We start from the raw sequence: 27,462 nt of genomic DNA on the forward strand, positions 1-27,462 counted from the left end.
AGAGTCGGCCCGAGAATTGAACCCTGTGGCACCCCCATAGAGACTGCCAGAGGTCCAGACAACAGGCCCTCCGATTTGACACATTGAACTCTATCTGAGAAGTAGTTGCTGAACCAGGTGAGGCAGTCATTTGCGAAACCAAGGCTATTTAGTCTGCCAATAAGAATGCGTTGATTGACAGAGTCAAAAGCATTGGCCAGGTCGATGAAGACGGCTGCACAGTACTGTCTTTTATCGATCGCGGTTATTATATCGTTTAGGACCTTGAGCGTGGCTGAGGTGCACCCATGACCAGCTCGGAAACCAGATTGCATAGCGGAGAAGGTACGGTGGGATTGAGAATGGTCGGTGATCTGTTTGTTAACTTGGCTTTCAAATACTTTCGAAAGGCAGGGCAGGATGGATATAGGTCTGTAACAGTTGGGATCTAGAGTGTCACACCCTTTGAAGAGGGGGATGACCGCGGCAGCTTTCCAATCTCTGGGGATCTCAGACGATACAAAAGAGAGGTTGAACAGGCTAGTAATAGGGGTTGCGACAATTTCGGCAGCTATTTTTAGAAAGAAAGGGTCCAGATTGTCTAGCCCAGCTGATTTGTAGGGGTCCAGATTTTGCAGCTCTTTCAGGACATCAGCTATCTGAATTTCGGTGAAGGAGAAGCGGGGGGTGCATGGGCAAGTTGCAGCAGAGGGTGCAGAGCTGGTGGCCGGGGTTGGGGTAGCCAGGTGGAAAGCATGGCCAGCTGTAGCAAAATGCTTATTGAAATTCCACAGGATGTTTTTGTGCTGGTCAAGGGCAGTCAAGTCTGGGGTGAACCAGGGGCTATATCTGTTCTTAGTTCTGAATTTTTTGAATGGGGCATGCTTATTTAAGATGGAGAGGAAAGCACTTTTGAAGAACATCCAGGCATCCTCTACTGACGGAATGAGGTCAATATCTATCCAGGATACCCAGGGCCAGGTCAATTAGAAAGGCCTGCTCGCTGAAGTGTTTTAGGGAGCGTTTGACAGTGATGAGGGGTGGTCATTTGACCGCGGACCCATTACGGACGCAGGCAATGAGGCAGTGATCGCTGAGATCCTGGTTGAAGACAGCGGAGGTGTATTTAGAGGGTAAATTAGTCAGGATGATATCTATGAGGGTACCCATGTTTACGGATTTAGGGTTGAACCTGGTAGGTTCCTTGATAATTTGTGTGAGACTGAGGGCATCTAGTTTAGATTGTAGGACGGCTGGGGTGTTAAGCATATCCCAGTTTAGGTCACCAAGCAGTACGAACTCTGAGGATAGATGGGGGGCAAGCAATTCACATATGGTGTCCAGGGCACAACTGGGGGCTGAGGGGGTCTGTAGCAAGCGGCAACAGTGAGAGACTTATTTCTGGAAAGGTGGATTTTTAGAAGTAGAAGCTCAAACTGTTTGGGCACAGACCTGGATAGTATGATAGAGCTCTGCAGGCTATCTCTACAGTAGATTGCAACTCCGCCCCCTTTGGCAGTTCTATCTAGATGGAAAATGTTGTAGTTCGGGATGGACATTTCTGAATTTTTGGTGGCCTTCCTAAGCCAGGATTCAGACACTGCTAGAACATCAGGGTTGGCAGAGTGTGCTAACGCAGTGAATAACTCAAACTTGGGTAGGAGGCTTCTGATAACATGCAAGAAACCAAGGCTTTTACGGTTACAGAAGTCAACAAATGATAGCGCCTGGGGAGTAGGAGTGATACTGGGGGCTACAGGGCCTGGGTTAACCTCTACATCACCAGAGGAACAGAGGAGGAATAGATAAGGCTAAAGGCTTTAAGAACTGGTCTTCTAGTGTGTTGGGTACAGAGAATAAAAGGGGCAGATTTCCGGGCGTTGTAGAAAAGATTCAGGGCATTATGTACAGACAAGGATATGGAAGGATATGAGTACAGTGGAGGTACACCTAAGCATTGGGTAACGATGAAAGAGATAGCATCACTGGAGGTACCGATTGAGCCGGTCTCCGCGTGTATGGGTGTGGGACAAAGGAGCTATCTGAGGCAGGTTGAGCGGGACTAGGGGCTCTACAGTGAAATAGTACAATAAGAACTAACCCAAACAGCAATAGGCTAGGCATATTGACATGGGAGAGAGGCATAACGCAATCACAGGTGTTATTCGAGAGGGCTAAGACAACAACTGGTAATGGCGACGAAGGTTTGGGCTGAGGCTAAACAGATAAACAGGATGGGGTACCGTGTAAAGGAACAGTCCAGCAGGCATCAGCTGTGTAGCTGAGTGATCATAAGGCCCAGTGAACAGCAATAGGTAAGTCCGGGAGCAGTTCGTAGGCTGCTACAGAACAGGCGAGCAGGAGGCACGGCTGGTGATTGCGAGTGCTAGCGGGCCGGGGCTAGCAGATGGATCTTCGTGGTCGTCGCAACGAGAAGCCTGTTGAAACCACATCAGACGATTACGTCGGCAGACCAGTCGTGATGGATCGTGGGGCTCTGGGTCGACACTAGGAGGTCCCGTCCGGTTGACAGAGAGGTAGATAGCCGGGAGATGGGCCTGGCTCGAGGTTAGCTCAAGGCTAACTGGTGCGTCGGGACAGTGATGATTAGCCAACAACAGCCATTCGGTTGCAGCTAGCTAGTTGCGATGATCCGGTGTTAAGGTCCAGTGATTCAGTGATTCCGGCAGAAAATCCGATATGCTCTGGGTCGACAGCACGCTGTGCAGACTGGCTGATAATTGTCCAGGCTAGAGCTGGCTGGTAGGTAGTGCAGGCCACGGACAGTGGTGAAGACCGCTAATGGTGGCTAATAGCAAGCAGCTAGTTAGCTGGCTAGCTGGCTAGTTTCAGCCGTAGGTTCTTGTTAAAAATAAATAAATAATAGAATCCGTTCCACATTGGGTGAGGCGGGTTGCAGGAAAGTATATTTAGTTAAAGATGGAAAGTGAGATAGAGAAATATATACGAAAAAAAGAAGAAGAAAAAAACAGGCTATTTACACGAGGACACAACAGAATACACGACCGCACTGCTAAGCCATCTTGGTCTGTGTATGAAAGGGTTAAAGAGACTAAGGGGGATTGTTAGTTAGGCGTATGAGATTGACTTTTTTAGGTAGGCAATCTGGAATGGTTAGCAAGGTGAGTGAGATTTGCCCACAGCAGGAGATGACGAGCCTAGACAGATACTTTAACCACTGTACTAACTAACTCAGTGTTGGTTGTGGTTCTCTGAACTTTCCTCTATTTAGCCTACTGATTTGGAATTAGTTTTGGTGGAGAGTTTCTACCTCCATTGATTCCTGGGTTTGACAAAAACACAAACACCCTAAAGGAGACAGAAATTACTAAAGGTCCTAAAGCCAGACACTTCCAGATGCATCCTTTTGAAAGGAAGTTTGGTTTGTGTTCTGATCCTACATTGGGGACAGTGCTTACCTGTGGGCACAGAATCAAAGGCAGCGCAGTCTGGCTGTGGAGTGGAGAGGAGTGCAGAAAGAGAAGGGAGGGAGAGAGGGAAGGTGTACTAGCCCACACAGTGCAGTGGAGAGGGCCCATCCCCCAGCCTTTTTCGGCCATTAGTGACACACACACACCACGCACACACTCCGACATACAGAGAAAGCATTAGCGAACACTTTAAAGTATGTAATTAGACTGTCCCCAGGCTGGTTTTAAACCATTGTGCAGATATCTGGCACACCCACACACTTATCTCAACTGGATCACAAATACCCTGCAATGTCTTATGCCGTTTTACCGCAAATCATCTGCATTTCCTCTTCATCCATATGCCAATCAACTTTCCTGTTTTAATCTTTTTTATTTTATTCAAGTGACTCACTCTAGTCCATTTTCCTGAGATATCGAGAGAAGAGGTTAATTGATTTTGCCTGTCTTGGTCCAGGCTGCTTGGATAATTGAAAGGCAGCAGCCTTGCAGGTGGAGGGAGGTCTGCCTAAGGCTGCGTCCCAAATGGCACCCTATTCCCTATATTGTGCACTACTTTTAACCAGAGCTGTTTGCTGTAAAGGGAATAGGGTGTCATTTGGGATGCATCCTAACTGTTACTGGGGCTAATGGAGCAGATAAGCTAATGTAGCAGGGCGGGGACAGGGCCTTGGTTCACACTGGGAACACTGGCGAACCCTTCAGGTCCTGTGGTCACCCCAACCCTGCTCGTCCCTGTCTGCCTCCCAAATGGCTCCCTATTTGGTGCACTACTTTTGACCAGGACCTCTAGGGCACTATATAGGGAAAAAGGTGCCATTTGGGATGCAAGCTCTGTGTGGCACCCCCCTTCCCTCTCTTTCAATTAGGTATGCTTATTGGGCTGTGCTCCCTCTACCCCAGCTCACTGCAGGGTCCCCCATTCACAGAGAGTGTCATCAGGATTCTATTCATTTACTGATGGTCTCCTTCAGACGGCATGACTAGAGGCATCAGCATGGCACCCTGCTCTCCTTCCTGTTCCCCTATACCCAGATTGCTGCAAGTAAATGGACAGGGGAAATGGGGACACGTTCAGAGGAAGTGGCTGTAGTAGATAGACTGTGACTGGAGTTGATAGACTGTGACTGGAGTTAGCTTTACCTCTCCCTGTAGCAACTCCTCGCTCGCTGTTTTTCCTCTTCCATCTCTTTCTCCCTTTCTCTTTTTCTCTCTCTCCCCCTGTCTCGCCCTCCCTCCCTCACTCTCTCTTGCCCTCCCTCCCTCACTCTCTCTCGCCCTCCCTCCCTCACTCTCTCTCGCCCTCCCTCCCTCACTCTCTCTCTTTCTCCATTTCTCTCTGTCTATGCCCCGTGGTGAGGGATCTGCGGTGCGCTAGGCAGATCTTAGCTCAGATATTGGCTGTAAATTGAATTGTGTGGCGTGCTGGGGGCTTAGCCAGCGTGGCACAGCGCATGTTCCCAGGCCAATCTGTTAAGAAACTGCTCCTAAAGAGGGAGGTAGGGATTGTCCACTCCTCCTCCCCTCCTCTTCTATCCTTTCGCTTCTCTCTCCTCCACTCCCATCCACTTATTGCTTGCCTTAAAGACATGCTCCGGTACTTTGGCTGCTAAGAAAGTATGTTTTAAACCTCCTGCTTTGGGCTGGATGTGTAAATGTGTAGTTCATACATGCATATTCTATGAGCGCAATTACTGTTTTACCACAATTAGACACGAAATCCCTAGTTTGAAAGCGACTGTTTTCTTAAAGCTGTGCCGGGCCATTTTCCCTACATTTCCCCCCACATTTGAGTGACAGCTAGCAAGAGGCCTGCCAAGCGTTATCCAATGAGGTTGCAGGGCGGGCCCAATGGCTCAGTGGACACAGCAGATTTTGGATTGTGAGCGCTACTTTCAGAACTACTGGCTAAAAAGGATACAAAGTACCGGAGAATCTCTGTGCAAATATTATGGTTTACTTAGCTAGTACTGGGTAACCCGTCTTTCCTGAGGCTTCCAGTCATGTTTTAAGATACACACACACACACACACTCAGCTACACTATCCCCCATAATGAGTGTACTATGAGACCCTGTGTCTTGGAAGGCCGTTCAGTCTGATGCATGTGCTGTGTTTGCTAGGCTAAAGGGCTCCAGTCTGAATAGGACTGTGTCCCAAATGGCACCCTATTCACTACAGTGAGGGAAAAAAGTATTTGATCCCCTGCTGATTTTGTACGTTTGCGCACTGACAAAGAAATTATAAGTCTATAATTTTAATGGTAGGTTTATTTGAACAGTGAGAGATAGAATAACAACAAAAAAATCCTGAAAAACGCATGTAAAAAATGTAAAAAATTGATTTGCATTTTAATGAGGGAAATAAGTATTTGAGCCCCTCTCAATCAGAAAGATTTCTGGCTCCCAGGTGTCTTTTATACAGGTAACGAGCTGAGATTAGGAGCACACTCTTAAAGGGAGTGCTCCTAATCTCAGCTTGTTACCTGTATAAAAGACACCTGTCCACAGAAGCAATCAATCAATCAGATTCCAAAACAACAGTTTTTGCGATTATTCGCAAATGGAAGAAACACAAAATAACTGTCAATCTCCCTCTGCCTGGGGCTCCATGCAAGATCTTACCTCGTGGAGTTGCAATGATCATGAGAACGGTGAGGAATCAGCCCAGAACTACACGGGAGGATCTTGTCAATGATCTCAAGGCAGCTGGGACCATAGTCACCAAGAAAACAATTGGTAACACACTACGCCGTGAAGGACTGAAATCCTGCAGCGCCCGCAAGGTCCCCCTGCTCAAGAAAGCACATATACAGGCCCGTCTGAAGTTTGCCAATGAACATCTGAATGATTCAGAGCAGAACTGGGTGAAAGTGTTGTGGTCAGATGAGACCAAAGTCGAGGTCTTTGGCATCAACTCAACTCGCCGTGTTTGGAGGAGGAGGAATGCTGCCTATGACCCCAAGAACACCATCCCCACCGTCAAACATGGAGGTGGAAACATTATGCTTTGGGGGTGTTTTTCTGCTAAGGGGACAGGACAACTTCACCGCATCAAAGGGACGATGGACGGAGCCATGTACCGTCAAATCTTGGGTGAGAACCTCCTTCCCTCAGCCAGGGCATTGAAAATGGGGACAGGACAACTTCACCGCATCAAAGGGACGATGGACGGAGCCATGTACCGTCAAATCTTGGGTGAGAACCTCCTTCCCTCAGCCAGGGCATTGAAAATGGGTCGTGGATGGGTATTCCAGCATGACAACGACCCAAAACACACGGCCAAGGCAACAAAGGAGTGGCTCAAGAAGAGGCACATTAAGGTCCTGGAGTGGCCTAGCCAGTCTCCAGACCTTAATCCCATAGAAAATCTGTGGAGGGAGCTGAAGGTTCGAGTTGCCAAACGTCAGCCTCGAAAACTTAATGACTTGGAGAAGATCTGCAAAGAGGAGTGGGACAAAATCCCTCCTGAGATGTGTGCAAACCTGGTGGCCAACTACAAGAAACGTCTGACCTCTGTGATTGCCAACAAGGGTTTTGCCACCAAGTACTAAGTCATGTTTTGCAGAGGGGTCAAATACTTATTTCCCTCATTAAAATGCAATTCAATTTATAACATTTTTGACATGCATTTTTCTGGATTTTGTTGTTGGTATTCTGTCTCTCACTGTTCAAATAAACCTACCATTAAAATTATAGACTGATCATGTCTTTGTCAGTGGGCAAACGTACAAAATCAGCAGGGAATCAAATACTTTTTTCCCTCACTGTACATACTGCACTACTTTTGACTAGGGCCAATAGGGTGCCATTTTGGCCACAGCCTAAGTCTGAAAATACCTAAAGGTCATATAAGAACTACAGCTCTGTTCCAATCAGAACTCAGCGTCAGCATCCCAACGTCCTCCTCTGAGACCAACGTGAAAGGGGAAACATCTGACTCAGCTGCCTTCCAAATTAGACTGGTGAATACTAATTCCTAAAGTTTTCGGGGAGATATCTTTCCCCCCAAAAAAGTATTATGATTTAAAAATGAGAAAGTGTCATGCGTTTTGCCTGAGGGTTGGAATATTTGAGTTAATTGTGATAGAGACGAGGAGAGCAGTGAGGGCTCCAGTGGTTCAGGTGAAGCCCCAATCAATTCTACTGTTCAAGGAAGCAACTATGATATAATACACAGTACAGTACTGCTACAAGGAAACAAACTGAGTGGGAGAGCGAGAGAGGATGCAGAGATACACTTTTGCAGCAGTTGACATTAAACTTGTGAAAGTATCCCTGAAGATGTAGCACGATGCTGTGTTTTAGAGCTAGCATCTTTCTCCCTCCCCGCCTTTCTGTACAACTGTGCACAGATTCTGAATCCATATATTTGTATTGAAATCTCCCTTGATATGTGCGCTCTCATTCTTCACCGTGTCTATGTGAATGCAGCTGAATCCATAAGTGTCTGGTGTATTACTGGTGGCTCTGTCTTTGGGGATAGGCAGTACAGGGAGGGGCTGTCACGTGGAGATGGAGCTGTGGCTAGCATTGATTTGTGAAAGCTAACCCCTTTAACCCCGCTCTACCTGCCCCCCTCCATCCTCCCATCATCCATTCTCCCCCCAGCTGTTTACACCCTTCTCCTCATCCTTCACTCTCACAATCACTAAGATAAACACGTCTCGCTGCCACTCCCCCCCTCTCGCCTTTCTTTTCCATCACCCCTCCCTCTCTCTATCTTTCTTTATCTCTCTCCCTCTCTAACACACTCACAGCCCCCCTCCCCTCTGTCTGTCTTGCTATGTAGGCTAGCTCCGTGGAGACTGGGCTAGTGCAGATGTTTTATTGGAGCTCACCTAACCTCTCCCTATTCTTTATCTTCCCTCCATTTCTCCTCCTCTCACACCTTCGCACCTCTCCCTGTTTCCCTGCTTGTGTTCCCCCTCTCCCATCCTCTCTCCCCCTATCTCCTCTCAGCATTCTTTCTTTCTCCCCCTGGTATGATGAATGAATGCAGAGTGTGTTTTGTGTTTAGAGCGAATCAGGACAGATCCTCTAACATATGCAGGAGATCAGGTGGAGGCAGAGCAGAGCTGCCTGCAGCCCAATGCAGCAGCACAGATTCACATCATGCGCTTGCCCACCCTGCTATCTGAGATGTGCACTGCCTCTTTAATGCAATCTCTCTCTTTTTCTCTGATGTTTGTCTCTCTCTCCTTGCAGGTGGGTCCAGATCGCTTGCCCGCGTCTCTCCATTGATTGGGGCACAGCCTTCTCCAAACCCCTGCTTTCTCCCTATGAGGTAAACAGGCTTCTTACAACAGCTCGCCACGATCCATACTGTCTGCTTCTGTCATTCACTATCAAAGGATGACAAGAGCATGCACGCACGCACACACACACACACACACACACTCTTCTGATTACTTTTCTCCCTCAGAGCAGGCGGTGTTGTGTAGGAACTCACACCCTGTGATAAATGTGGTAAAATAACCTCATGTTCTGATGTCTGGTGTTAACATTGCAGGGGCTCATTTGTGCTGCTTGTCTCTGAGCAGGCAGGTAGCAGTCAGGCTGGTAGGGTTGATGGGGCTGAGGACAGCGCTTGGGAAAGAGGCAGGCAGGCTGGCTGGATGGGGCTAGGGAGAGAGGCAGGTAGGGCTGGATGGGTCTGGGGAGAGAGGCAGGCTGGATGGGGCTGGGGAAAGAGGCAGGCAGGCTGGATGGGGCTGGGGAGACAGGCAGGCTGGATGGGGCTGGGGAGAGAGGCAGGCTGGAAGGGGCTGGGGTTAGGGAGAGGGGCAGGCAGGCTGGATGGAGCTGGGGCTAGGGAGAGAGGCAGGCAGGCTGGATGGAGCTGGGGCTAGGGAGAGAGGCAGGCAGGCAGGCTGGATGGGGCTGGGGAGACAGGCAGGCTGGATGGGGCTGGGGAGAGAGGCAGGCTGGAAGGGGCTGGGGTTAGGGAGAGAGGCAGGCAGGCTGGATGGAGCTGGGGCTAGGGAGAGAGGCAGGCAGGCTGGATGGAGCTGGGGCTAGGGAGAAAGGCAGGCAGGCTGGATGGAGCTGGGGCTAGGGAGAGAGGCAGGCAGGCTGGATGGATGGAGCTGGGGCTAGGGAGAGAGGCAGGCAGGCTGGATGGAGCTGGGGCTAGGGAGAAAGGCAGGCAGGCTGGATGGAGCTGGGGCTAGGGAGAGAGGCAGGCAGGCTGGATGGAGCTTGGGCTAGGAAGAGAGGCAGGCAGGTTGGATGGGGCTAGGGAGAGAGTCATGCAGGCATGCATGGTGACAGCTCTGCAGTAGGAGCCCCTATGTTCTGTCTCTCAGCTCTGTTGCTCTCTCTCTCTCCTCTCTATCTCTCTCTCCTCTCTCTCCCCCTCTCTCTCTCTCTCTCTCCCCCTCTCTCTCTCTCTCTCTCTCCCCCTCTCTCTCTCTCTCTCTCTCTCTCCCCTCTCTCTCTCTCTCTCTCTCCCCCTCTCTCTCTCTCTCTCTCTCTCTCTCTCTCTCACTATAGTGTACACTCAATCCACAGCAGCAGCACAGCAGAACAGCGCCCCTCGCTGGTGGCCTCGCCACACTGCACCCCAGCTGCAGCTTATTTTTCTAACTAGAAAGAGATGGATCTGATAAGCAAATGTTTGTTTTTGTAATTCAGTGGAGGTAGTGCGTCCCTTAAGACAGGCTTTGGTTGCACAGTGATAACAAGCACAGGGGTGTGAATATGATGTGGGCTGTATTTTAGAGACATGAACAGGTGTTAATGTAAGCCCTATCAGTCATTACTGTTTAGAAATGAGTCATACGCTTAAAATGTATAGTTTACATTGTGACTAAGACACTAATTGTCTTAGATATGAGGTTAGTTTTCTAACGGGAAAGGTGCCCTGCGTATGAGGATTAGCATGATGATCACCATGGTCTTATTTTAAGCTATGGTCCAAGGTCAGTACATTCCATATATGTGATAATGCACTGTTTACATGTCCAATCCTATGCTGCTGCTATGATATTGACTAATGTTATAGACGGTGTGTGACTGTGATTCGCCCAGTAATAAGATCCCTCCCTGATGTCAATTTGTGTTCAGAATCATTCTAGTAAAATGTGCCCTGGCTTCCCTGACAGACCTTTTTCAGATACTATCAATACATATAAATTATTTGCGCTGTCTGCATTGGTGTGTGTGTACGTTTGATAAGTTAATTCACCTCTTCTCCTCCCTGATAATAGACTGTCTGTGTCTGTGTGCCCCACTTTCCTCTATGGCATTAGGAGCTGGGGAGATGAGGAAGAGAGAGATATGAGGGAGGAGAGGGAAGAGGGAGATATGAGGGAGGAGAGGGAAGAGAGAGATATGAGGGAGGAGAGGTTATTTTCAGAGCGTCTCATGTTATATTTATAGTCAATAAGACACACTTGCCTCCTGTCAGCAAAGGGATTAGGAGGAGCAGCTAGTTTACACAGAGGGAGGGAGGGAGGGAGGGAGGGAGGGAGGGAGGGAGGGAGGGAGGGAGGCGATAGATGGGAGCTGGAGAGTAGAGTGGAGAGGAAAGGAGAAAATAGTAGAATTTAAAAGGAGTGATTGATAGGAATACATTACATTATTGTCTATGGCTGTGATTATACCAGTATTGCGATATTCTTTCAATGGCAAAATGAAAACACGAAGCAGACCTGCTGTATGTAAAATATGGTGTGCTATAGCTTGGAAAATAAATACATGTGACTGGATGTCAACATAATTATGTTTATTTCCAGCATTTAGGCTGTTTTAGGCTGTTTTCCTAAAGTTAAATCCGGTTTGTGATTTGTTTCCTTGCCACAATACTGGTATCGTCCAGGCTCTAGTATTGACATGGCTTAACACGATGACAAAGGGGAAGTTATTGTAATTGTAGGCAGAACATGTACAATACAAGAGTTGTTTATCATTTACGCAATTTATTATGAAATTAAATCTCTCCATGACCCCTGTCTTTTTAATAGAGGTAATTGGAAAATCTTCTGTATTATAAATGAATTCTCTTTATATCGCTACGTCTTAATGTTCACTACGGCTAAACATAGCCAGTATGAATCATTGGCTCAAATTCAGTCTCGCACATGGTAAAGCACTGTGTGTTAGTTAGTTCCTCTCCAAAACCTGTTTTGCTCGGCAGTACAGTTACATTACTGGTTGCGTCCTAAATGGCACCCTATTCCCTATATAGTGCACTATAAAGGGAAAAGGGTGCCATTTGGGAAGCATACACAGTTAGGTAGGTAGAAATAACGTGACATCCACGCTTGTCATCCACACTCAATATTTTGACACCTGTCTGGCGTGTGTGTGAAGTCAGACATTGTCCCATCGTTCTCTAAATAGATCTGTGCTCCAGACAGTACTCTTCTCCCTCTCTGTTCCTTTTCAGCCAACACTAATACTTCTGCCTTTTCAATCAGTCCACTCCCTACCTCAATGACATAGCAATGCCAGGGAAAGGCATACCAATTCCAGTAATTTGTGGAAATGAATAGAAATTCAAATCATGAATTGAAAAGAATGAACCTCGATGACAACTATAGGCAGCTCAGAAATTAAATCGTATACATGTTCTCAATGGAAAAGGGCTGAAATGGAACTGGCCCCAAGCCCTGATTATTATAGTATGATGGGCTGTAGTAAAAGGACAGAACAGGACAAATGAATGGAGTGCTGGAAGCCCTCTGTCTTGGTTGTGTTGTCAGTGTGTGCAGGTGATCTATGTTTAACTTCTGTCTCCTCTCCTGTCCTCCCCTCTGCTGTCCTCTCTGCTCTGCTCTCCCTCCCCTCCTCTCCTCTACCAGGCAGCTGTGGCTCTGCAGCAGGTGGGTTGGCAGGAGGTGTACCCCATGGACTTCTACTCCAATCAGAGCCTGGGGCCATGGGCGCCCAACCACCCCGACAACCAACCAGCTCGGGCCACCCGCAAACAGACACAGGTGAGTAGGGAAGGAGATGAATGACATGGAGGGTGGGGGAAGGAGATGAATGACATGGAGGGTGGGTGGGGGGCAGGAGATGAATGACATGGAGGGTGGGGGAAGGAGATGAATGACATGGAGGGTGGGTGGGGGCAGGAGATGAATGACATGGAGGGTGGGGGAAGGAGATGAATGACATGGAGGGTGGGTGGGGGCAGGAGATGAATGACATGGAGGGTGGGGGGAAGGAGATGAATGACATGGAGGGTGGGTGGGGGCAGGAGATGAATGACATGGAGGGTGGGGGAAGGAGATGAATGACATGGAGGGTGGGTGGGGGCAGGAGATGAATGACATGGAGGGTGGGGGAAGGAGATGAAACCACGTGTATGCCCAGAATGCTTGAAGCCTCTCGTGTGTGTGTGTGTGTGTGTGTGTGTGTGTGTCGTGGCTTAAATGGAAGTGCTGACTGAGAGCGAACGCGTCACCATGGTGACACCCAGCGGTACACTGACAACAGAACACATTTCAGGATTTTACATTTCTTCTTTGATTTGTGTTGATTCAAAGTTGCATATCTAACACTGTTATAAATTATGTTCAATGACTTGTAAATGTGAACAGTCAAATGTATGCATTCCCTTTGGATGAATATTTCCTTGCTATGAACATTCCTTTTGAGTTTTCTTGTCATCTGACCACATGTTAAACGTATCAGGGGTAGGTACTGTCACAGTTCCAAATGTTAACTCTTTCCCACTGTTTCCCTACAGAAGACTGGCTCACAGCTTGCCTGTCCCTCCACTCCCTCACAGCAGTCTAAACAGTGTGGACAGAACCAGTGCGCCCCTTGTGGCTGTCAGGGAGAATGAAAGCCCACCTACAGGAGGGCTTTCACTCTGAGCCCTGCTCAACACCTCACCTCCCCCAGGAGACAGAGAGCAGCACAGAGAACCAGAGACACTTCACCTCAGATACCCCTCCATTGTATTTACAGTCCAGTTGTCCTGATGTAATGGACTATACTGCATCTAAGTTTTGTTATGTTTTGTGAGTGTGTATGTGTTGAGCACAGAGAAACGGAGGCAAGGTGTGTATGTGAGAGAAAGGGAAGGTATGTGTGAGAGAGAGAGAGAGAGAGAGAGAGGGGGAGGAGAATGATATAATTAGTTGGTGTGTGTGGGTAAGAAAGAGAGAGGAATACAGACGGATGGCCCTGAGTTGGTTGTGTGAGATGCCAGTGGATGTGGGTGGCTTTGGTTAAATACAAGCCACTTATCCCTGGAACAGGAGGAAGCTGCCAACCATTTTACACTGTTAACCCACAGACTCTATTGAAGAAGAGAATGCATATATTATCAAAAGATGAGACATGCTGTTTCTCTCCATTTCAAGCTTGTTTTCTTTCTATTATATGTATAAGAAATACTTTGTAACAATGAAGAGATTACAAATTCAATCAGACATTCATGTTAACTTCACCACCCTCTTCATACGGTTCTTGTCACTACAATTACTCATATTTAAATCTCCCAACTAATAATCAACATAAAACTATGCTGAAATGACGGAATGTATGTATTGCATTTGTCAAGTTTATCAATAAAAATATATATAATAACATGATTTCATAAAAAAATGAAGACATGATGATGGAACGTGTGGAGATGTATTGCTATGCTGCTGTATTTTAACCAACATGTTTACCCATGCAGTAGCAATTAGAAGTGTGTGTCAGACAGGAGTTTCTGGTTCGGGCTGTGTATTAGTCAGTCACGACTACCTCTCCACTCATCATTTATTAATGACAGGAGGTGATTGACAGCTGTGTGTGTGATGTGGCCTGAGCTAGGCTGGTTCCCTGAGTACTTCTCCCTAGGCGATCTACCACAGTCTCTTTGATGTCACACGTACAGTGAGGGGAAAAAAGCAATTGAACCCCTGCTGATTTTGTACGTTTGCCCACTGACAAAGAAATGATCAGTCTATAATTTTAATGGTAGATTTATTTGAACAGTGAGAGACAGAATAACAACAAAAAAATCCAGAGAAACGCATGTCAAAAATGTTATAAATTGATTTGCATTTTAATGAGGGAAATAAGTATTTGACCCCTCTCAATCAGAAAGATTTCTGGCTCCCAGGTGTATTTTATACAGGTAACGAGCTGAGATTAGGAGCACACTTAAAGGGAGTGCTCCTAATCTCAGTTTGTTACCTGTATAAATGACACCTGTCCACAGAAGCAATCAATCAAAGACCAAAGAGCTCTCCAAGGATGTCAGGGACAAGATTGTAGACCTACACAAGGCTGGAATGGGCTACAAGACCATCGCCAAGCAGCTTGGTGAGAAGGTGACAACAGTTGGTGCGATTATTCGCAAATGGAAGAAACAAAAAAGGACTGTCACTCTCCCTCGGCCTGGGGCTCCATGCAAGATCTCACCTCGTGGAGTTGCAATGATCATGAGAACGGTGAGGAATCAGCCCAGAACTACACGGGAGGATCTTGTCAATGATCTCAAGGCAGCTGGGACCATAGTCACCAAGAAAACAATTGGTAACACATTACGCTGTGAAGGACTGAAATCCTGCAGCGCCCGCAAGGTCCCACTGCTCAAGAAAGCACATATACAGGCCCGTCTGAAGTTTGCCAATGAACATCTGAATGATTCAGTGGAGAACTGGGTGAAAGTGTTGTGGTCAGATGAGACCAAAATGGAGCTCTTTGGCATCAACTCAACTCGCCCTGTTTGGAGGAGGAGGAATGCTGCCTATGACCCCAAGGACACCATCCCCACCGTCAAACATGAAGGTGGAAACATTATGCTTTGGGGGTGTTTTTCTGCTAAGGGGACAGGACAACTTCACCGCATCAAAGGGACGATGGACGGGGCCATGTACCGTCAAATCTTGGGTGAGAACCTCCTTCCCTCAGCCAGGGCATTGAAAATGGGTCGTGGATGGGTATTCCAACATGACAACGACCCAAAACACACGGCCAAGGCAACAAAGGAGTGGCTCAAGAAGAAGCACATTAAGGTCCTGGAGTGGCCTAGCCAGTCTCCAAACCTTAATCCCATAGAAAATCTGTGGAGGGAGCTGAAGGTTCGAGTTGCCAAACGTCAGCCTCGAAACCTTAATGACTTGGAGAAGATCTGCAAAGAGGAGTGGGACAAAATCCCTCCTGAGATGTGTGCAAACCTGGTGGCCAACTACAAGAAACATCTGACCTCTGTGATTGCCAACAAGGGTTTTGCCACCAAGTACTAAGTCATGTTTTGCAGAGGGGTCAAATACTTATTTCCCTCATTAAAATGCAAATCAATTTATAACATTTTTGTTGTTGTTATTCTGTCTCTCACGGTTCAAATAAACCTACCATTAATATTATAGACCGATCATGTCTTTGTCAGTGGGCAAACGTACAAAATCAGCAGGGGATCAAATACTTTTTTCCCTCACTGTACAGCACCCCTCTGATGTCACAAGGCCACCCTCTGACAAGGCCTGCTGTGCTACAGCTTCTACTCAGATCAGTCACCGCCGCATCTCAGTCGAAACACAGGAAAAGGTGCTAGATACTGCTGGTCCCACCAGATGCCCAGGTCCTCCATGTTGTATTGGGTAACGTGCTACGTCACTGTATGCAATATCACATTACACATGCTCGACACCTCAACATTTCCCTCACAAGGCTAGCTAGTGAGTTATAAAGGTGTTTGTTTGCTTGCTGTTGTCTTGTTGGTGTGAATAGAAGCATTGGAAAGCAGAGTTCTCTTTCAGTTGATGTATTATTGACATATTGGGAGGTGGGGATTTGGCAGGAGATTGCGTTCAGCAGCAAAGTAAAGAATCTTCAATCCCTAATGCTTGTAGGATCTGCGGAGAAAATAGCAAACTTAATTAAGCTGAGATAACTTTTGTGGATTGCAAAGCCAAACTCAGAATACCCTCTCTGGTGTCTCTCTTAGCTGTTAACTTCATTTTCCAGTGTCTTGATCCTTACCCACAGAGAATCCCTACCTACATCTTCGAAAACATGCCCTGGGATGTGTTTTTTAATTACAGGCAGGGAATAATGTTTTCAAATGGAGACAGAAATGAGCATGCTAAATCAATATGTCTAGATAGTACTTCCTCTGTTTCAAACAATTTGCTTATTTCTTGGTAACTGAACACCCAAGTATTTGCACCAACTCAGCTCTCAGACTTGCCTGTCACAGAGACTCTGATCCAAAGCACATATATGTCCAAATGCAGAAAAACATGCTATGTGAGAAAATTCACCACATTTGGTCTGAGGTGCATTGTCAGACTTATTGCCCCACTGGTTCTTTGGACCAGAGCTGTAGTGGAAGGCAGTGGCCACTAGATGGATCTATCTGCAAAGCCATTGTGTTTTAGCCCAACTCTGATAGTGCAGCTAAATCACCAGAGCTCATGGGGGATTGATTTATCAGTGTTTTGTATGGCAGTGTAGTGGCTGAGTGTGCTTGGGGGTGTCCTTCCAAGAACCCTGTGTGCTTTTTGTATTCAGTGTGTGTAATTGTTTCCAGATGTTTGGGGAATGTGACTCCACTCTCCTCCATCTCCCTTGGCATCCCTCTCCCTCTTTCTCCAAATGTTTTTGCCATCACGTTTCTTCTGCCAGCAGCTCCCCATTTCCTGTCCTGAGGGCAGGATTGGCCAGGGTGAGGTTATAGAGGGGTTATGACTGCTTTTGACTGCTTATGAGCTTCCTGTGCACGTGTCAAATGACTAAGTAATTCCCAAAGACAACAGGTGTCCTGGATCACGTAGGGTTTTACTGCTATCAGTTTGCATTGTGCTGTATGGTCAGCTGGTGTTTATTGTAACCCAGACCCTATGTTGGTCACCTAAAACCATCATCAATATTGATATCCCCCAAATACAACAAAAAATAAGATTTGTGTTAATATATAGGTAATAGGATATCACAGGAGGTCGGTGGGACTTTAATTGGGGAGGACGGGCTCCTAACAGCTGGAGCGGCATGAGTGGAATGGTATCAAATATATCAAACACATGGTTTCCATGGTTTCCATGTGTTTGATGTCATTCCATTTGCTCTGTTCAAGCCATTATTATGAGCCGTCCTCCCCTCAGCAGCCTCCACTGTAGTATATCTTAAATAGCACTTTTGTAAAACCCAAAGACGTGTTGCACAAACTGATTGCTTACTTTCAGACTCTTAGTATGCGCTTGTTGTTTGTTTGTCTGGTCCAGTGGAGGCTCCTCAGAGGAGGAAGGGGAGGACCATCCTACTCAGTGAATTTCATGCAAATAAAATTGTAGATAAAACTATACTAAATGTATTCACATGTCACCAAATAATTGATTTTGCAATGAAGGTCTACAGTAGTCTCAGCAGCACTCTCTAGGGTAGCACCATGGTGTAGCCAGCTTCCGTCCTCCTCTGGGTACATTGACTTCAATACAAAACCTAGGAGGCTCATGGTTCTCACTCCCTTCCATATACTTACACAGTAATTATGACAACTTCCGGAGGACGTCCTCCAACCTATCAGAGCTCTTGCAGCATGAACTGACATGTTGTCCACCCAATCAAAGGATCAGAGAAAGATTCTAGTACTGAAAGCATAAATATCCTAAGCTACAGCTAGCTAGCACTGCAGTGCATAAAATGTGGTGAGTAGTTGACTCAAAGAGAAAGACAATAGTTTAACAGTTTTGAACAAATTAATTTCTTCCAAAATGAAGGAGAAGCAAACTTTCAGTTTCACTTACTTAGCTAGCAAATGCATCTAGCTAGTTTAGCCTACTCAAACACCCTGCTCAAACAGAGGGATGCTATGTTAGCTAGCTTGCGATGACTATCCAACACAACACTGGAACTCTGTCAAGTCAAGGTAAGCTTTTGGTTTTACGAATGTATTGCCTCCGAGGCCCGCCCTAAACTGCTTACCTAAAATGTAACTTTACTGCAGGATTGTAGAGGGTTTACTAACAAGTTAGTTCTAGTATTAGCTATGTTGACTATGACGTTACTTTAGCCAATATGATGACAATGATGTAGGCTGTGTGTAGCGGTTATGATATGGTTTGGCTTGTAAAGGTTTTTTCTCCTGGTCATATACAGCTGATGTGTTGTGCATTGAAGTCCACAAGTGAAGGGAAAAGGTGAGAGGAGGGGAGCGCATAGATGCGAGAAGTAATACAACGTGGCTGCTATGAAAGTGAACCATGTTTTAAGCGTGATCAGGGGTGTATTCATTCCGTTGATTCTGTTTCTTATACGGAAGCAAACGCAACGAAACGGGGATAAATATACCTAAATTTGTCTAATAGAAACTCTTATTGCAACTGTTGGACTAATGATTACACCCTGTCCATGTGTCACTGTCTGTCATCTCAACATTTTCTCTCGACCTGTGTGCACCTACGTTGTAAACTTTCATAGGCTAGGTTGTAGCAACCTCATCATGGGTATAGGGAACATTTGAGAATCATGTAGTAGCCTAAACCTATCACTGTTACATTGAACTGGGTGAATGGAATATGAATGACAGTCATCCAATATGCTGTAATAGAAATGAGCTATGCTCATGAAAAGTAAAATTGTCCTCCCTCATCTTAAACGGCACCGACCACAACCGGTCTGGTCGTGTGTGTGTGTGTCACCTGTTAGGGAAGAGGAGGAAGAGGCAACAATCCACGTGATTTATTCATCTACTCATTTATTTTCATGATGGGGAGAAGCTGAGTCACAGTAGCCTCCTTCCCCTCCCCTCTCCCTTCATCTCCAATGACCCCATCAGTCCCCGTTGCCCTCCTGTACAGAATATAGACTCGGAGGTCACACATCTTTAGAGGGACTGATAGTCATTTGCGCCATCCTCCATCCACCTCTTTTATTTTGTCATCCTTCTCTTTCCGGTGTTGTTAAAGTTATTTTCTTTCACACAGACATATGAACAGATCTACAAACGTCAGACACACTTTTGCTATTTTGACAGAAGATCTGAAAAAAATATATACAAAAATATGACAAGTTGCACAACAACAAAGGGAGGAGGGAGGGAGGAGGGGATTGTGCAACTTTGTTTTTGTGCCTTTTTTCCCTAAATGACTTGGAGGCTATGTGTGTGGACCACATGTGACTGGGCCAGCCATGGCTGGAGGAGAGCAGGCGTGGCCGGAGACGGTATAAAAGAGCCAGGCTCCTGTCCTGTCTAGAGGGTAACGGTCAGCCCAAGGTCTCTCTGTCCCTCCACACCTTCTGGAATATTCCATTTAGAATACTATACCACTATAAAGAAGAGGATCTGGTTCTTTTGACAGGTGAAGTTTGGAGACGTGGTTGTTCATCATGTGGGTGAGACTGTGTGATTAGGGGTAATAATTATGTAGTATGCTGTGGCGCTCATCTCTTTGTGCTGCAATTGGTATGTTAACATGGCATTTGTGGCAGCAAATTGTTGTATCTCATCTACAGTGGAAATAATATGATTGTAAGCATACTAACAGACTCAATTTAAGAGTATTGCTGTCAAATTAGATTGCCACTGTATGATGTGTAATACTATCCAGTATCGTCTGTTATGTGGCACACTGTGCCCAAAATGCTTGAAGCCTCTCGTGTGTGTGTGTGGTGATATCTCCATGAGGCCCTGGGGCAGGGCTGGCAGGGCCTTGGCAGAACAACTCTACTGTATCCTGCTGCCACATCTGGCCCTCTGGCTGCAGGCCTAAAGACTGAGAATGCAGGCTTGCGTCCCAAATCACAAGCTAATCCCTATGTAGTGCACTATGTAGGGAATAGGGTGCCATTTGAGACGCAACCAGAGACCACAGGCTGGGGACAGGGAGCTGGGAGAGGGGGGTGGGAGGCTGAGGGCTGGGTGAGGCCTTTGGCACATTGGCAGGAAAACAAACAGCTGAATGTGGGCATTCCTGAGGGGGAGGAAAGAACAATGGAATTAGACTGGAGTTCAGTGGTAAGATATGTCAGATGACACTGATCAACGAGAGATCAAGGAAGAATACAATGTAAAAGGACCATCTGGGCCTAACTTCTTTGCAGTTTCAAATAATTAGTTCACGTATCATCAGCATACAATCAGATGGAAGTTAACTAAGGGGGAAGTTTATTGTCATAATTGTTAATGATTATTCAGTGTTTTCAGCTCCACCGGGATCTGTAAGTGTTAATGTGAGAAAAAGCTAATGTCTGTGTGTGTGTGGGCAGAATGTGTGTGGGCATGGGCAGAATAGATAGCAATGCGAAGGAAGGTTGTTAGGAGGTTGGAGAAAATACTTTGATGGAGAAAAATTAAGTGTTGTAAAGATATGAGTAATTCTGTGTGGGAGGTCAGCCTGTCTCTTATCAGCCTGCCAAATGCCATCCCAGCACAATGCTGCCATGGATTATCTCTCTAACTAGTGCTTTTAAATACCTGTAGAAAAAGACAGCTTCGTTGTCTGTGTTCTTCTCTCATAGTTTCTCTTTAATTCAATAATTTCCTCACACTCTCTTTCACACTTAATCTCCTTAGTGGCAAACTGTGTCTTTAGGGTATTATTGAAGTGCTGACATGACATAGTGTAAACTGCTACAGTGCCGTAGTAATAATAATCATTGGAGAAGGATTTTCCCAGCCTTTACGCACATGCAGACTCACACACAACCCCTAGGTGAAGTCTGAAGAGTCCACACAGGGAATCCCTAGTAGACATTAGTATTACTACTTTTGACCAGGGGCAGCGCCCATGGAGGACCATTTGGGATGCACCCACAGTGTCCTAAGTTGTCATGTATTGTAGGCACACTACATAATCAAAAGTATGTGGACATTTCATTCCAAAATCATGGGCATTAATATGGAGTTGGTCCCCCCTTTGCTGCTATAACAGCCTTCACTCTTCTGGGACTGCTTTTCACTAGATGTTGGAACATTGCTGCGGGGACTTGCTTCCATTCAGCCACAAGAGCATTAGGGGAGGTTGAGCACTGATGTTGGGCGATTAGGCCTGGCTCGCAGTCGCCATTCCAATTCATCCCAAAGGTGTTCGATGCGGTTGAGGTCAGGGCTCTGTGCAGACCAGTCAAGTTCTTCCACACCAATCTCGACAAACCATTTCTGTATGGACCTCGCTTTCTGCACGGGGGCATTGTCATGCTGAAACAGGAAAGGGCCTTCCCCAAACTGTTGCCACAAAGTTGGAAGCACAGAATCATCTAGAATGTAATTGTATGCTGTAGCATTAAGATTTCCCTTCGCTGGAACTAAGGGGCCTAGCCCGAACCATGAAAAACAGCCCCAGACCATTATTCCTCCTCCACCAAACTATGCATTCGGGTAGGTAGCGTTCTCCTGGTATCCGCCAAACCCAGATTAGTCCGTCGGACTGCCAGATGGTGAAGTGTGATTCATCACTCCAGAGAAGGCGTTTCCACTGCTCCAGAGTCGAATGGCGGCGAGCTCTTGTGCTGACATTGTTTCCAGAGGCAGTTTGGAACTCGGTAGTGAGTGTTGCAACCGAGAACAGATTATTTTTATACGCTACACGTTTCAGCACTCTGCAGACCCGTTCTGTGAGCTTGTGTGGCCTACCACTTCGTGGCTGAGCCGTTGTTGCTCCTAGACATTTCCTCTTCACAATAACAGCACTTGCAGTTGACCGGGGCAGCTCTAGCAGGGCAGAAATTTGACGAACTGACTTGTTGGAAAGGTGGCATCCTATGACGATGCCACGTTGAAAGTCACTGAGCTCTTCAGTAAGGCCGTTCTACTGCCAATGTTTGTCTATGGAGATTGCATGACTGTGTGCTCGATTTAATACACTTGTCAGCAACATGTGTGGCTGAAATAGCCAAATCCACTAATTTGAAGGGGTGTCCACATACTTTTGTATATATAGTCTATGTGTAGAATGAATTGGTACTCATCAATCCCCTGGTTCCCCTGGTTCCCCTGTCTGTCTGTTCCACCACCAGTCTGAGCCCTCCTCTCTGAACAGTAAGACTTTATGTGCTGTCAATGTGGAGCATCAGCATGTAGCCTCTTACAGTACAGGGAGTAGGGCCACTCTCACTGATGAGGAATGCACTCTGCATAGCAGCCTTGGGAGGACGTTCACACCACATCTACAGACGTACGTAATGCTGATCCTATCAAGGGCCCTATGTATCAAGAGTCTCAGAGTAGTAGTGCTCATTTAAGATCAGTTTTGCTTTTTAGATCACAATGAATAAGGGGGGACCTGATCCTAGATCACCACTCCTACTATGAGATGCTATATATACAGGTAACTGCCAAAATAAAGGAAACACCAACATAAAGCGTCTTTATAGGGCGTTGGGCCGCCACAAGTCGCCAGAACAGCTTCAATGCACCTTGGCATAGTTTCTACAAGTGTCTGGAACTCTATTGGAGCAATGCGACACCATTCTTCCATAAGAAATTCCATCATTTGGTGTTTTGTTGATTGTGGTGGAAAACGTTGTCTCAGGCGCCGCTCCAGAATGTTAAATTGGGTTGAGATCTGGTGACTGAGATGGCCATTGCATATGGTTTACATCGTTTTCATGCTCATCAAACCATTCAGTGACCACTCATGCCCTGTGGATGGAGGCATTGTCATCCTATGGGGGCATATACTTTGCATCCCTCATTTACTCAAGTGTTTCCATTATTTTGGTAGTTACCTGTATATGCCGTTACTCCAATGCAGACAGAAGTCAACAGGAATACATACATAACATTGTTGTTTTTTTTGTCTTTTTTACAAGTTGTATTTTACCCCCCTTTATCTCTCAAATTTAGATCTCGTCTCATCGCTGCAACTCCCCAACGGGCTCGGGAGAGGCGAAGGTGGAGTCATGCGTCCTCCAAAACATGACCCGCCTAACCGCGCTCCTTAACACCCGCCAGCTTAACCCGGAAGCCAGCCGCACCAATGTGTCGGAGGAAACTGGTCACCGGGGTCAGCCTGCAGGCACTCGTCCCGCCACAAGGAGTTGCTAGGGCGCGATGAGCCAAGTAAAGACCCCCCGGCCAAACCCTCCCTTAACCCGGCCAAACCCTCCCCTAACCCGGACGACGCTGGGCCAATTGTGCGCCGTCTTATGGGGCTCCCGGCCACGGATAGTTGTGGCACAGCCCGGGAAATGAACATGGGTCTGTAGTAACGCCTCTAGCACTGCGATGCAGTGCCTTAGACCGCTGCGACACTCGGGAGGCCCATAACATTTATTTCTATTAAACTGTGTTGATTTTAGGTAAAGAAGAAGCAGGACAACCAGAGAAGTAGAAGATCAGATAGAACCACCTGTATAAAGAAAGAAGTCAGAAAATGATCTACAGACAAAAGGGACTAATGGAGATTTTAAAAAACATACTTCAATATCCTCATGAAGAACTGAGTGTAGCTTTTGAAGTGATCTATATTCTACAGAACTGCTCTGTCTGTTCCTACCGGGGCTTATGTGGGCTGGTGAAAAATAAATGACATGTTATAGTTCAGTGAACTCCCTGTGCTTCACACTGTCTTTCATCTTTAGCTTATAGGTGTGTACCTAACCCAGATGATCAACTTTCACTAATCTCCTTCATCTCAGCTCCTGGGACCTCTTTCCTCTCCACTCAAGGATGTGTGTTTAATATGTATTTGTGACGGATCCTTGAATGATTAAGGGTAATATCTCAATAGGCAGAATACATCAGCATGCAGATAACACCACTATTGTCATGCACAAGTCATCAAGTTCACGTTGTTCTCTTTCACAGGCCTGGGGGATCAATGTCCTGTATTATGCTACTGCAAATGGGCTGGGATCTTTCTGCACTGTATAACTGCTGAAATGTCAGGTTTGTCCTGAACAGAGCCATGTATTTATCTAAATATATATCTCCACATTTCTTGGTTGCTCCATTAGCAAATCCCAGTATTCTAAACAGACTTGTTACCCTAGTCAGCCCTTGCACCAAAGTGCTGGTAACAAACACTGTGCCCTCATCACATCCTCGTAATCTCAAACAATATACCCATTTTCAAAGGTCACAGCATCACTGCAGGTGTTTAGACGTTTCCAGTCTTTCTCTGAGGAACTCATCACACAGCCTTCCTTACACACCCCTGTCAATGTGATGCAGGTTTGCCCCCTAGCGACCATGGCTGTAGACTGTTACCAGTGGTGTTGTTGCTACAGTAACAATCTAATGCCACGGTCACCATGGAGATAGCAGGAGAATGGGATTTACTGTGGAAATGCATAGTGAATGAGGATTGGCTTGTTGGTGTGTGGAGGGACCCTACAGACTGTAGAGTAAGGCTTTGCAGTGGGACCTTCACACTGTATCTTCCTACACATGTTTGCGCTCTTTCTGTGACCCTCAATCCACCAGGGATACACATGAAGACAGCTGGATGGGCCTGGGGGGCGGACGGAGTAGAGATTTGCCAGACGTCAGTAGCCATGACTGTAGACTGTTACAATGAGTTTTAAGCAGTAAGCAGTCTAGAGCCAAGGTATTGATGCACTGACTGTAATAGCAGTCACATTGCATTTCTACATCTGAAATATCACAACGTATAGGAACAAAACATAAACGCATGCAACATTATTATCAATTACACACATGTTAATACTTTTGGTAGTTTAGATATAAGCTTGAAGACATTCTTTAAAAAGCTATGCTGTGGGTAGGGGGGGGGTTGTTACAACACTGACAAGACCGATTGTAGGCATCAGATTTCAAACACCAGCTAACATTCTTATTTTGTGCAATTGAATTAATACACAGGTCAATGCATATCAGCTTTATACTTCATAGAGATGAGAGATGGTGGTGGTCCATTCTATGTTATGAGTCGTACTCAATCAGATCATATGACATGAGTCAGAGCTGTGACCGGGAGCCGATGGGCCACTGTAGCCTAGGGATCAACACCAGCGATAGTCTATGATGACAGACATGGCCTGCATCCCAAATGGCACCATATTCCCTACATAGTGTACTACTTTCAAAAGTAGGGAATAGGGTACCATTTGGGATGCAGTATTGGCCCACTTGGCCCGGAGTGTTTAGAGTATTGATTGCCATGCAGATTATCTAGACTGACTCAGCCAGCCGAAGGATATAGACAGACAGAGGGTTGGAGGGACAGAGGGGGGATTGGTGGGGTTATGCAAGCTTTCTATTTAGTAACACTGTCATATTGATGTCAAGTCAACAACCAGGATGTGTAAGTATACTGGCCCTGACACTTATGCCATAGGCTGTGATACAGCTTCAAGTGTTTTAGTGGTGCTGACGGAGTTGTCTTGCCCAACTCTGGCCAGAGCTCCTGTTCTGGCTGACCTAGAGAATGTGTTACGTGACAACATAGTAGTGAACCACTAATGACCAAGATGACTACGTTGTCTTATATAATATTTTTAGACTCAATGGTTTGAAAGTTCATTGATATTTATTGTATTTGTTTTTCACTGAATATACAATAGAGGTTTATCTAAGAAGATAAGAGACAACTCAAAGTTATAACCTTACATTTCCCACAATTAACAAAAGTCTGAGTTTTCGGCGATTTTAGAGCTTTTTGTGTCGCTGTCCAAGGTGCTGACCAGTGCCTACGCAAGGAGTATGCAATTGAGATTCTGCCTGTGTCAGTCGCACTGGGAGAATCTCAATTGCATACTCCTTGCGTCCTCTCTCCTCGCCTCCTTCTCAAAACCCATTGGATGAGAAAGCCAGAGATCCCGCCCCTCTGATCTTCTCCTCCAATAGGTTTTGAGAAGGAGGCGAGGAGCGAGGACGCAAGGAGTATGCAATTGAGAATCTCACACTGACAGAGAACCATTGGCCAAGTTTATGTCACGAGAACCGTAAACACCTCCATAAATGCTCACCTTCTTTTCGATAGCTTTGCACGTGTCTATCGAATTGGGCATGTTGACGGGCACTGCTGGTCAAATCGATTTTCTAAACAAAAGCTAAAACTCTCAACGATCAGACGGAAGTGATACTTGGGCAAATCAGAACGGGAACAGTAGGACACCAGCATGCATCGGTTGTCTAAGAGTCTGAGTCTAATTGTTATTTTTCAAGTATTAAGTACCGGTTTTATTGTCTTATTAGCCTATATTTCCTAAGACTATCAATATTCAGGAGTCAGGTACAAGGTTTACCACCTCTTGTTTCAAGACACTGTGGCAAGAGAGTACAGGTATTTCTGCTCCACGTACAAATGGTTCACTCTAGTAGGCTACCTCAGTCCGAGTAGCCTATTTTTTGTTTTCCAACAGGACAGACTCGTTTCTTTTCTCGGAGCATACAGAGGGACTTTGTTGCTCAGGGTTTACTATATCTTGTTTCGAAGACATTGCATGTTTTAATAACAAGAGGCTAGGTAACTATTTTCAGCACCATGGACAGCTACGATCAAATGGAAGTCTACCTCAGTATCTTGTCCATTCGGTTTTCCATAGAGATACTGTAGCTACTGATTTATTTTCGCTGGCGCATAGACAGGGACTTTGTTCTTCTGAGTAGCCTACAATGTCATATCACTTGTACCCGATGTGGATAGAAGCCAGCAACGGGAAGAATACTATAATCAGCAGAGAGAATAGTTTTTCGACCCAAAGTCATTGTCATTCCGTGCAGTTCTACAGATGTTACCTCTGGGAGATTTCAAAGGACCCCCATGCGCTGGCGCTCCCTCCCACCCCCTCCCTCATCTCCCGCGCTCTACTCAAGCAGACCAGGGTGAGCTGCACTGCAGCAGACGGACCTATTCACGCCTCGCGCTGTCTCTTTAAAGACTTCTGATGGGTGATTGGAAGTCGTCTCCGTGTGCGCAAGAATGACGCAGAATTGAGAACGCGTCAGGATGTCATTTCGACATGAAAAAAATTGCTGCCGAAGGGATGAAGAGAGTCCCTTAATGCCTAAGCGATAGATCGGCTGCTGGAATATTACATTAACACACGGGCACAGGTATAATTACATAGGATGATGCACTCCATGACATTCTGAAGTGATTCTGTCGTGTCGACATGTAAAATAGCCTAGTAGCCTACAGTCTACTGTATAGGCTACAGGTTATCATGATTGGCCTG

General features: G+C 46.2%; 1 protein-coding gene across 3 annotated transcripts in view; it reads left to right on the forward strand.

Annotated features, from left to right (window-relative positions):
- The window catches only part of LOC121567974 (2-(3-amino-3-carboxypropyl)histidine synthase subunit 1), a 101,159-nt gene extending 87,180 nt beyond the window's left edge, over nt 1-13,979 (forward strand). For 2 of the 3 annotated variants that reach the window (XM_041878402.2, XM_041878404.2), the window contains 3 exons: nt 8,638-8,716; nt 12,237-12,371; nt 13,127-13,979. In XM_041878402.2, the coding sequence (XP_041734336.2) occupies nt 8,638-8,716; nt 12,237-12,371; nt 13,127-13,225 (313 nt within the window). In that variant the 3' untranslated portion in view covers nt 13,226-13,979. The remainder of the gene's footprint in view (nt 1-8,637; nt 8,717-12,236; nt 12,372-13,126) is intronic. The other variant, XM_041878403.2, reaches the window with a different exon arrangement.
- The last annotated feature ends 13,483 nt before the right edge of the window (nt 13,980-27,462 follow it).

This window comes from Coregonus clupeaformis, chromosome 6 (assembly GCF_020615455.1).
Source record: "Coregonus clupeaformis isolate EN_2021a chromosome 6, ASM2061545v1, whole genome shotgun sequence".
Classification (NCBI taxonomy): domain Eukaryota; kingdom Metazoa; phylum Chordata; class Actinopteri; order Salmoniformes; family Salmonidae; genus Coregonus; species Coregonus clupeaformis.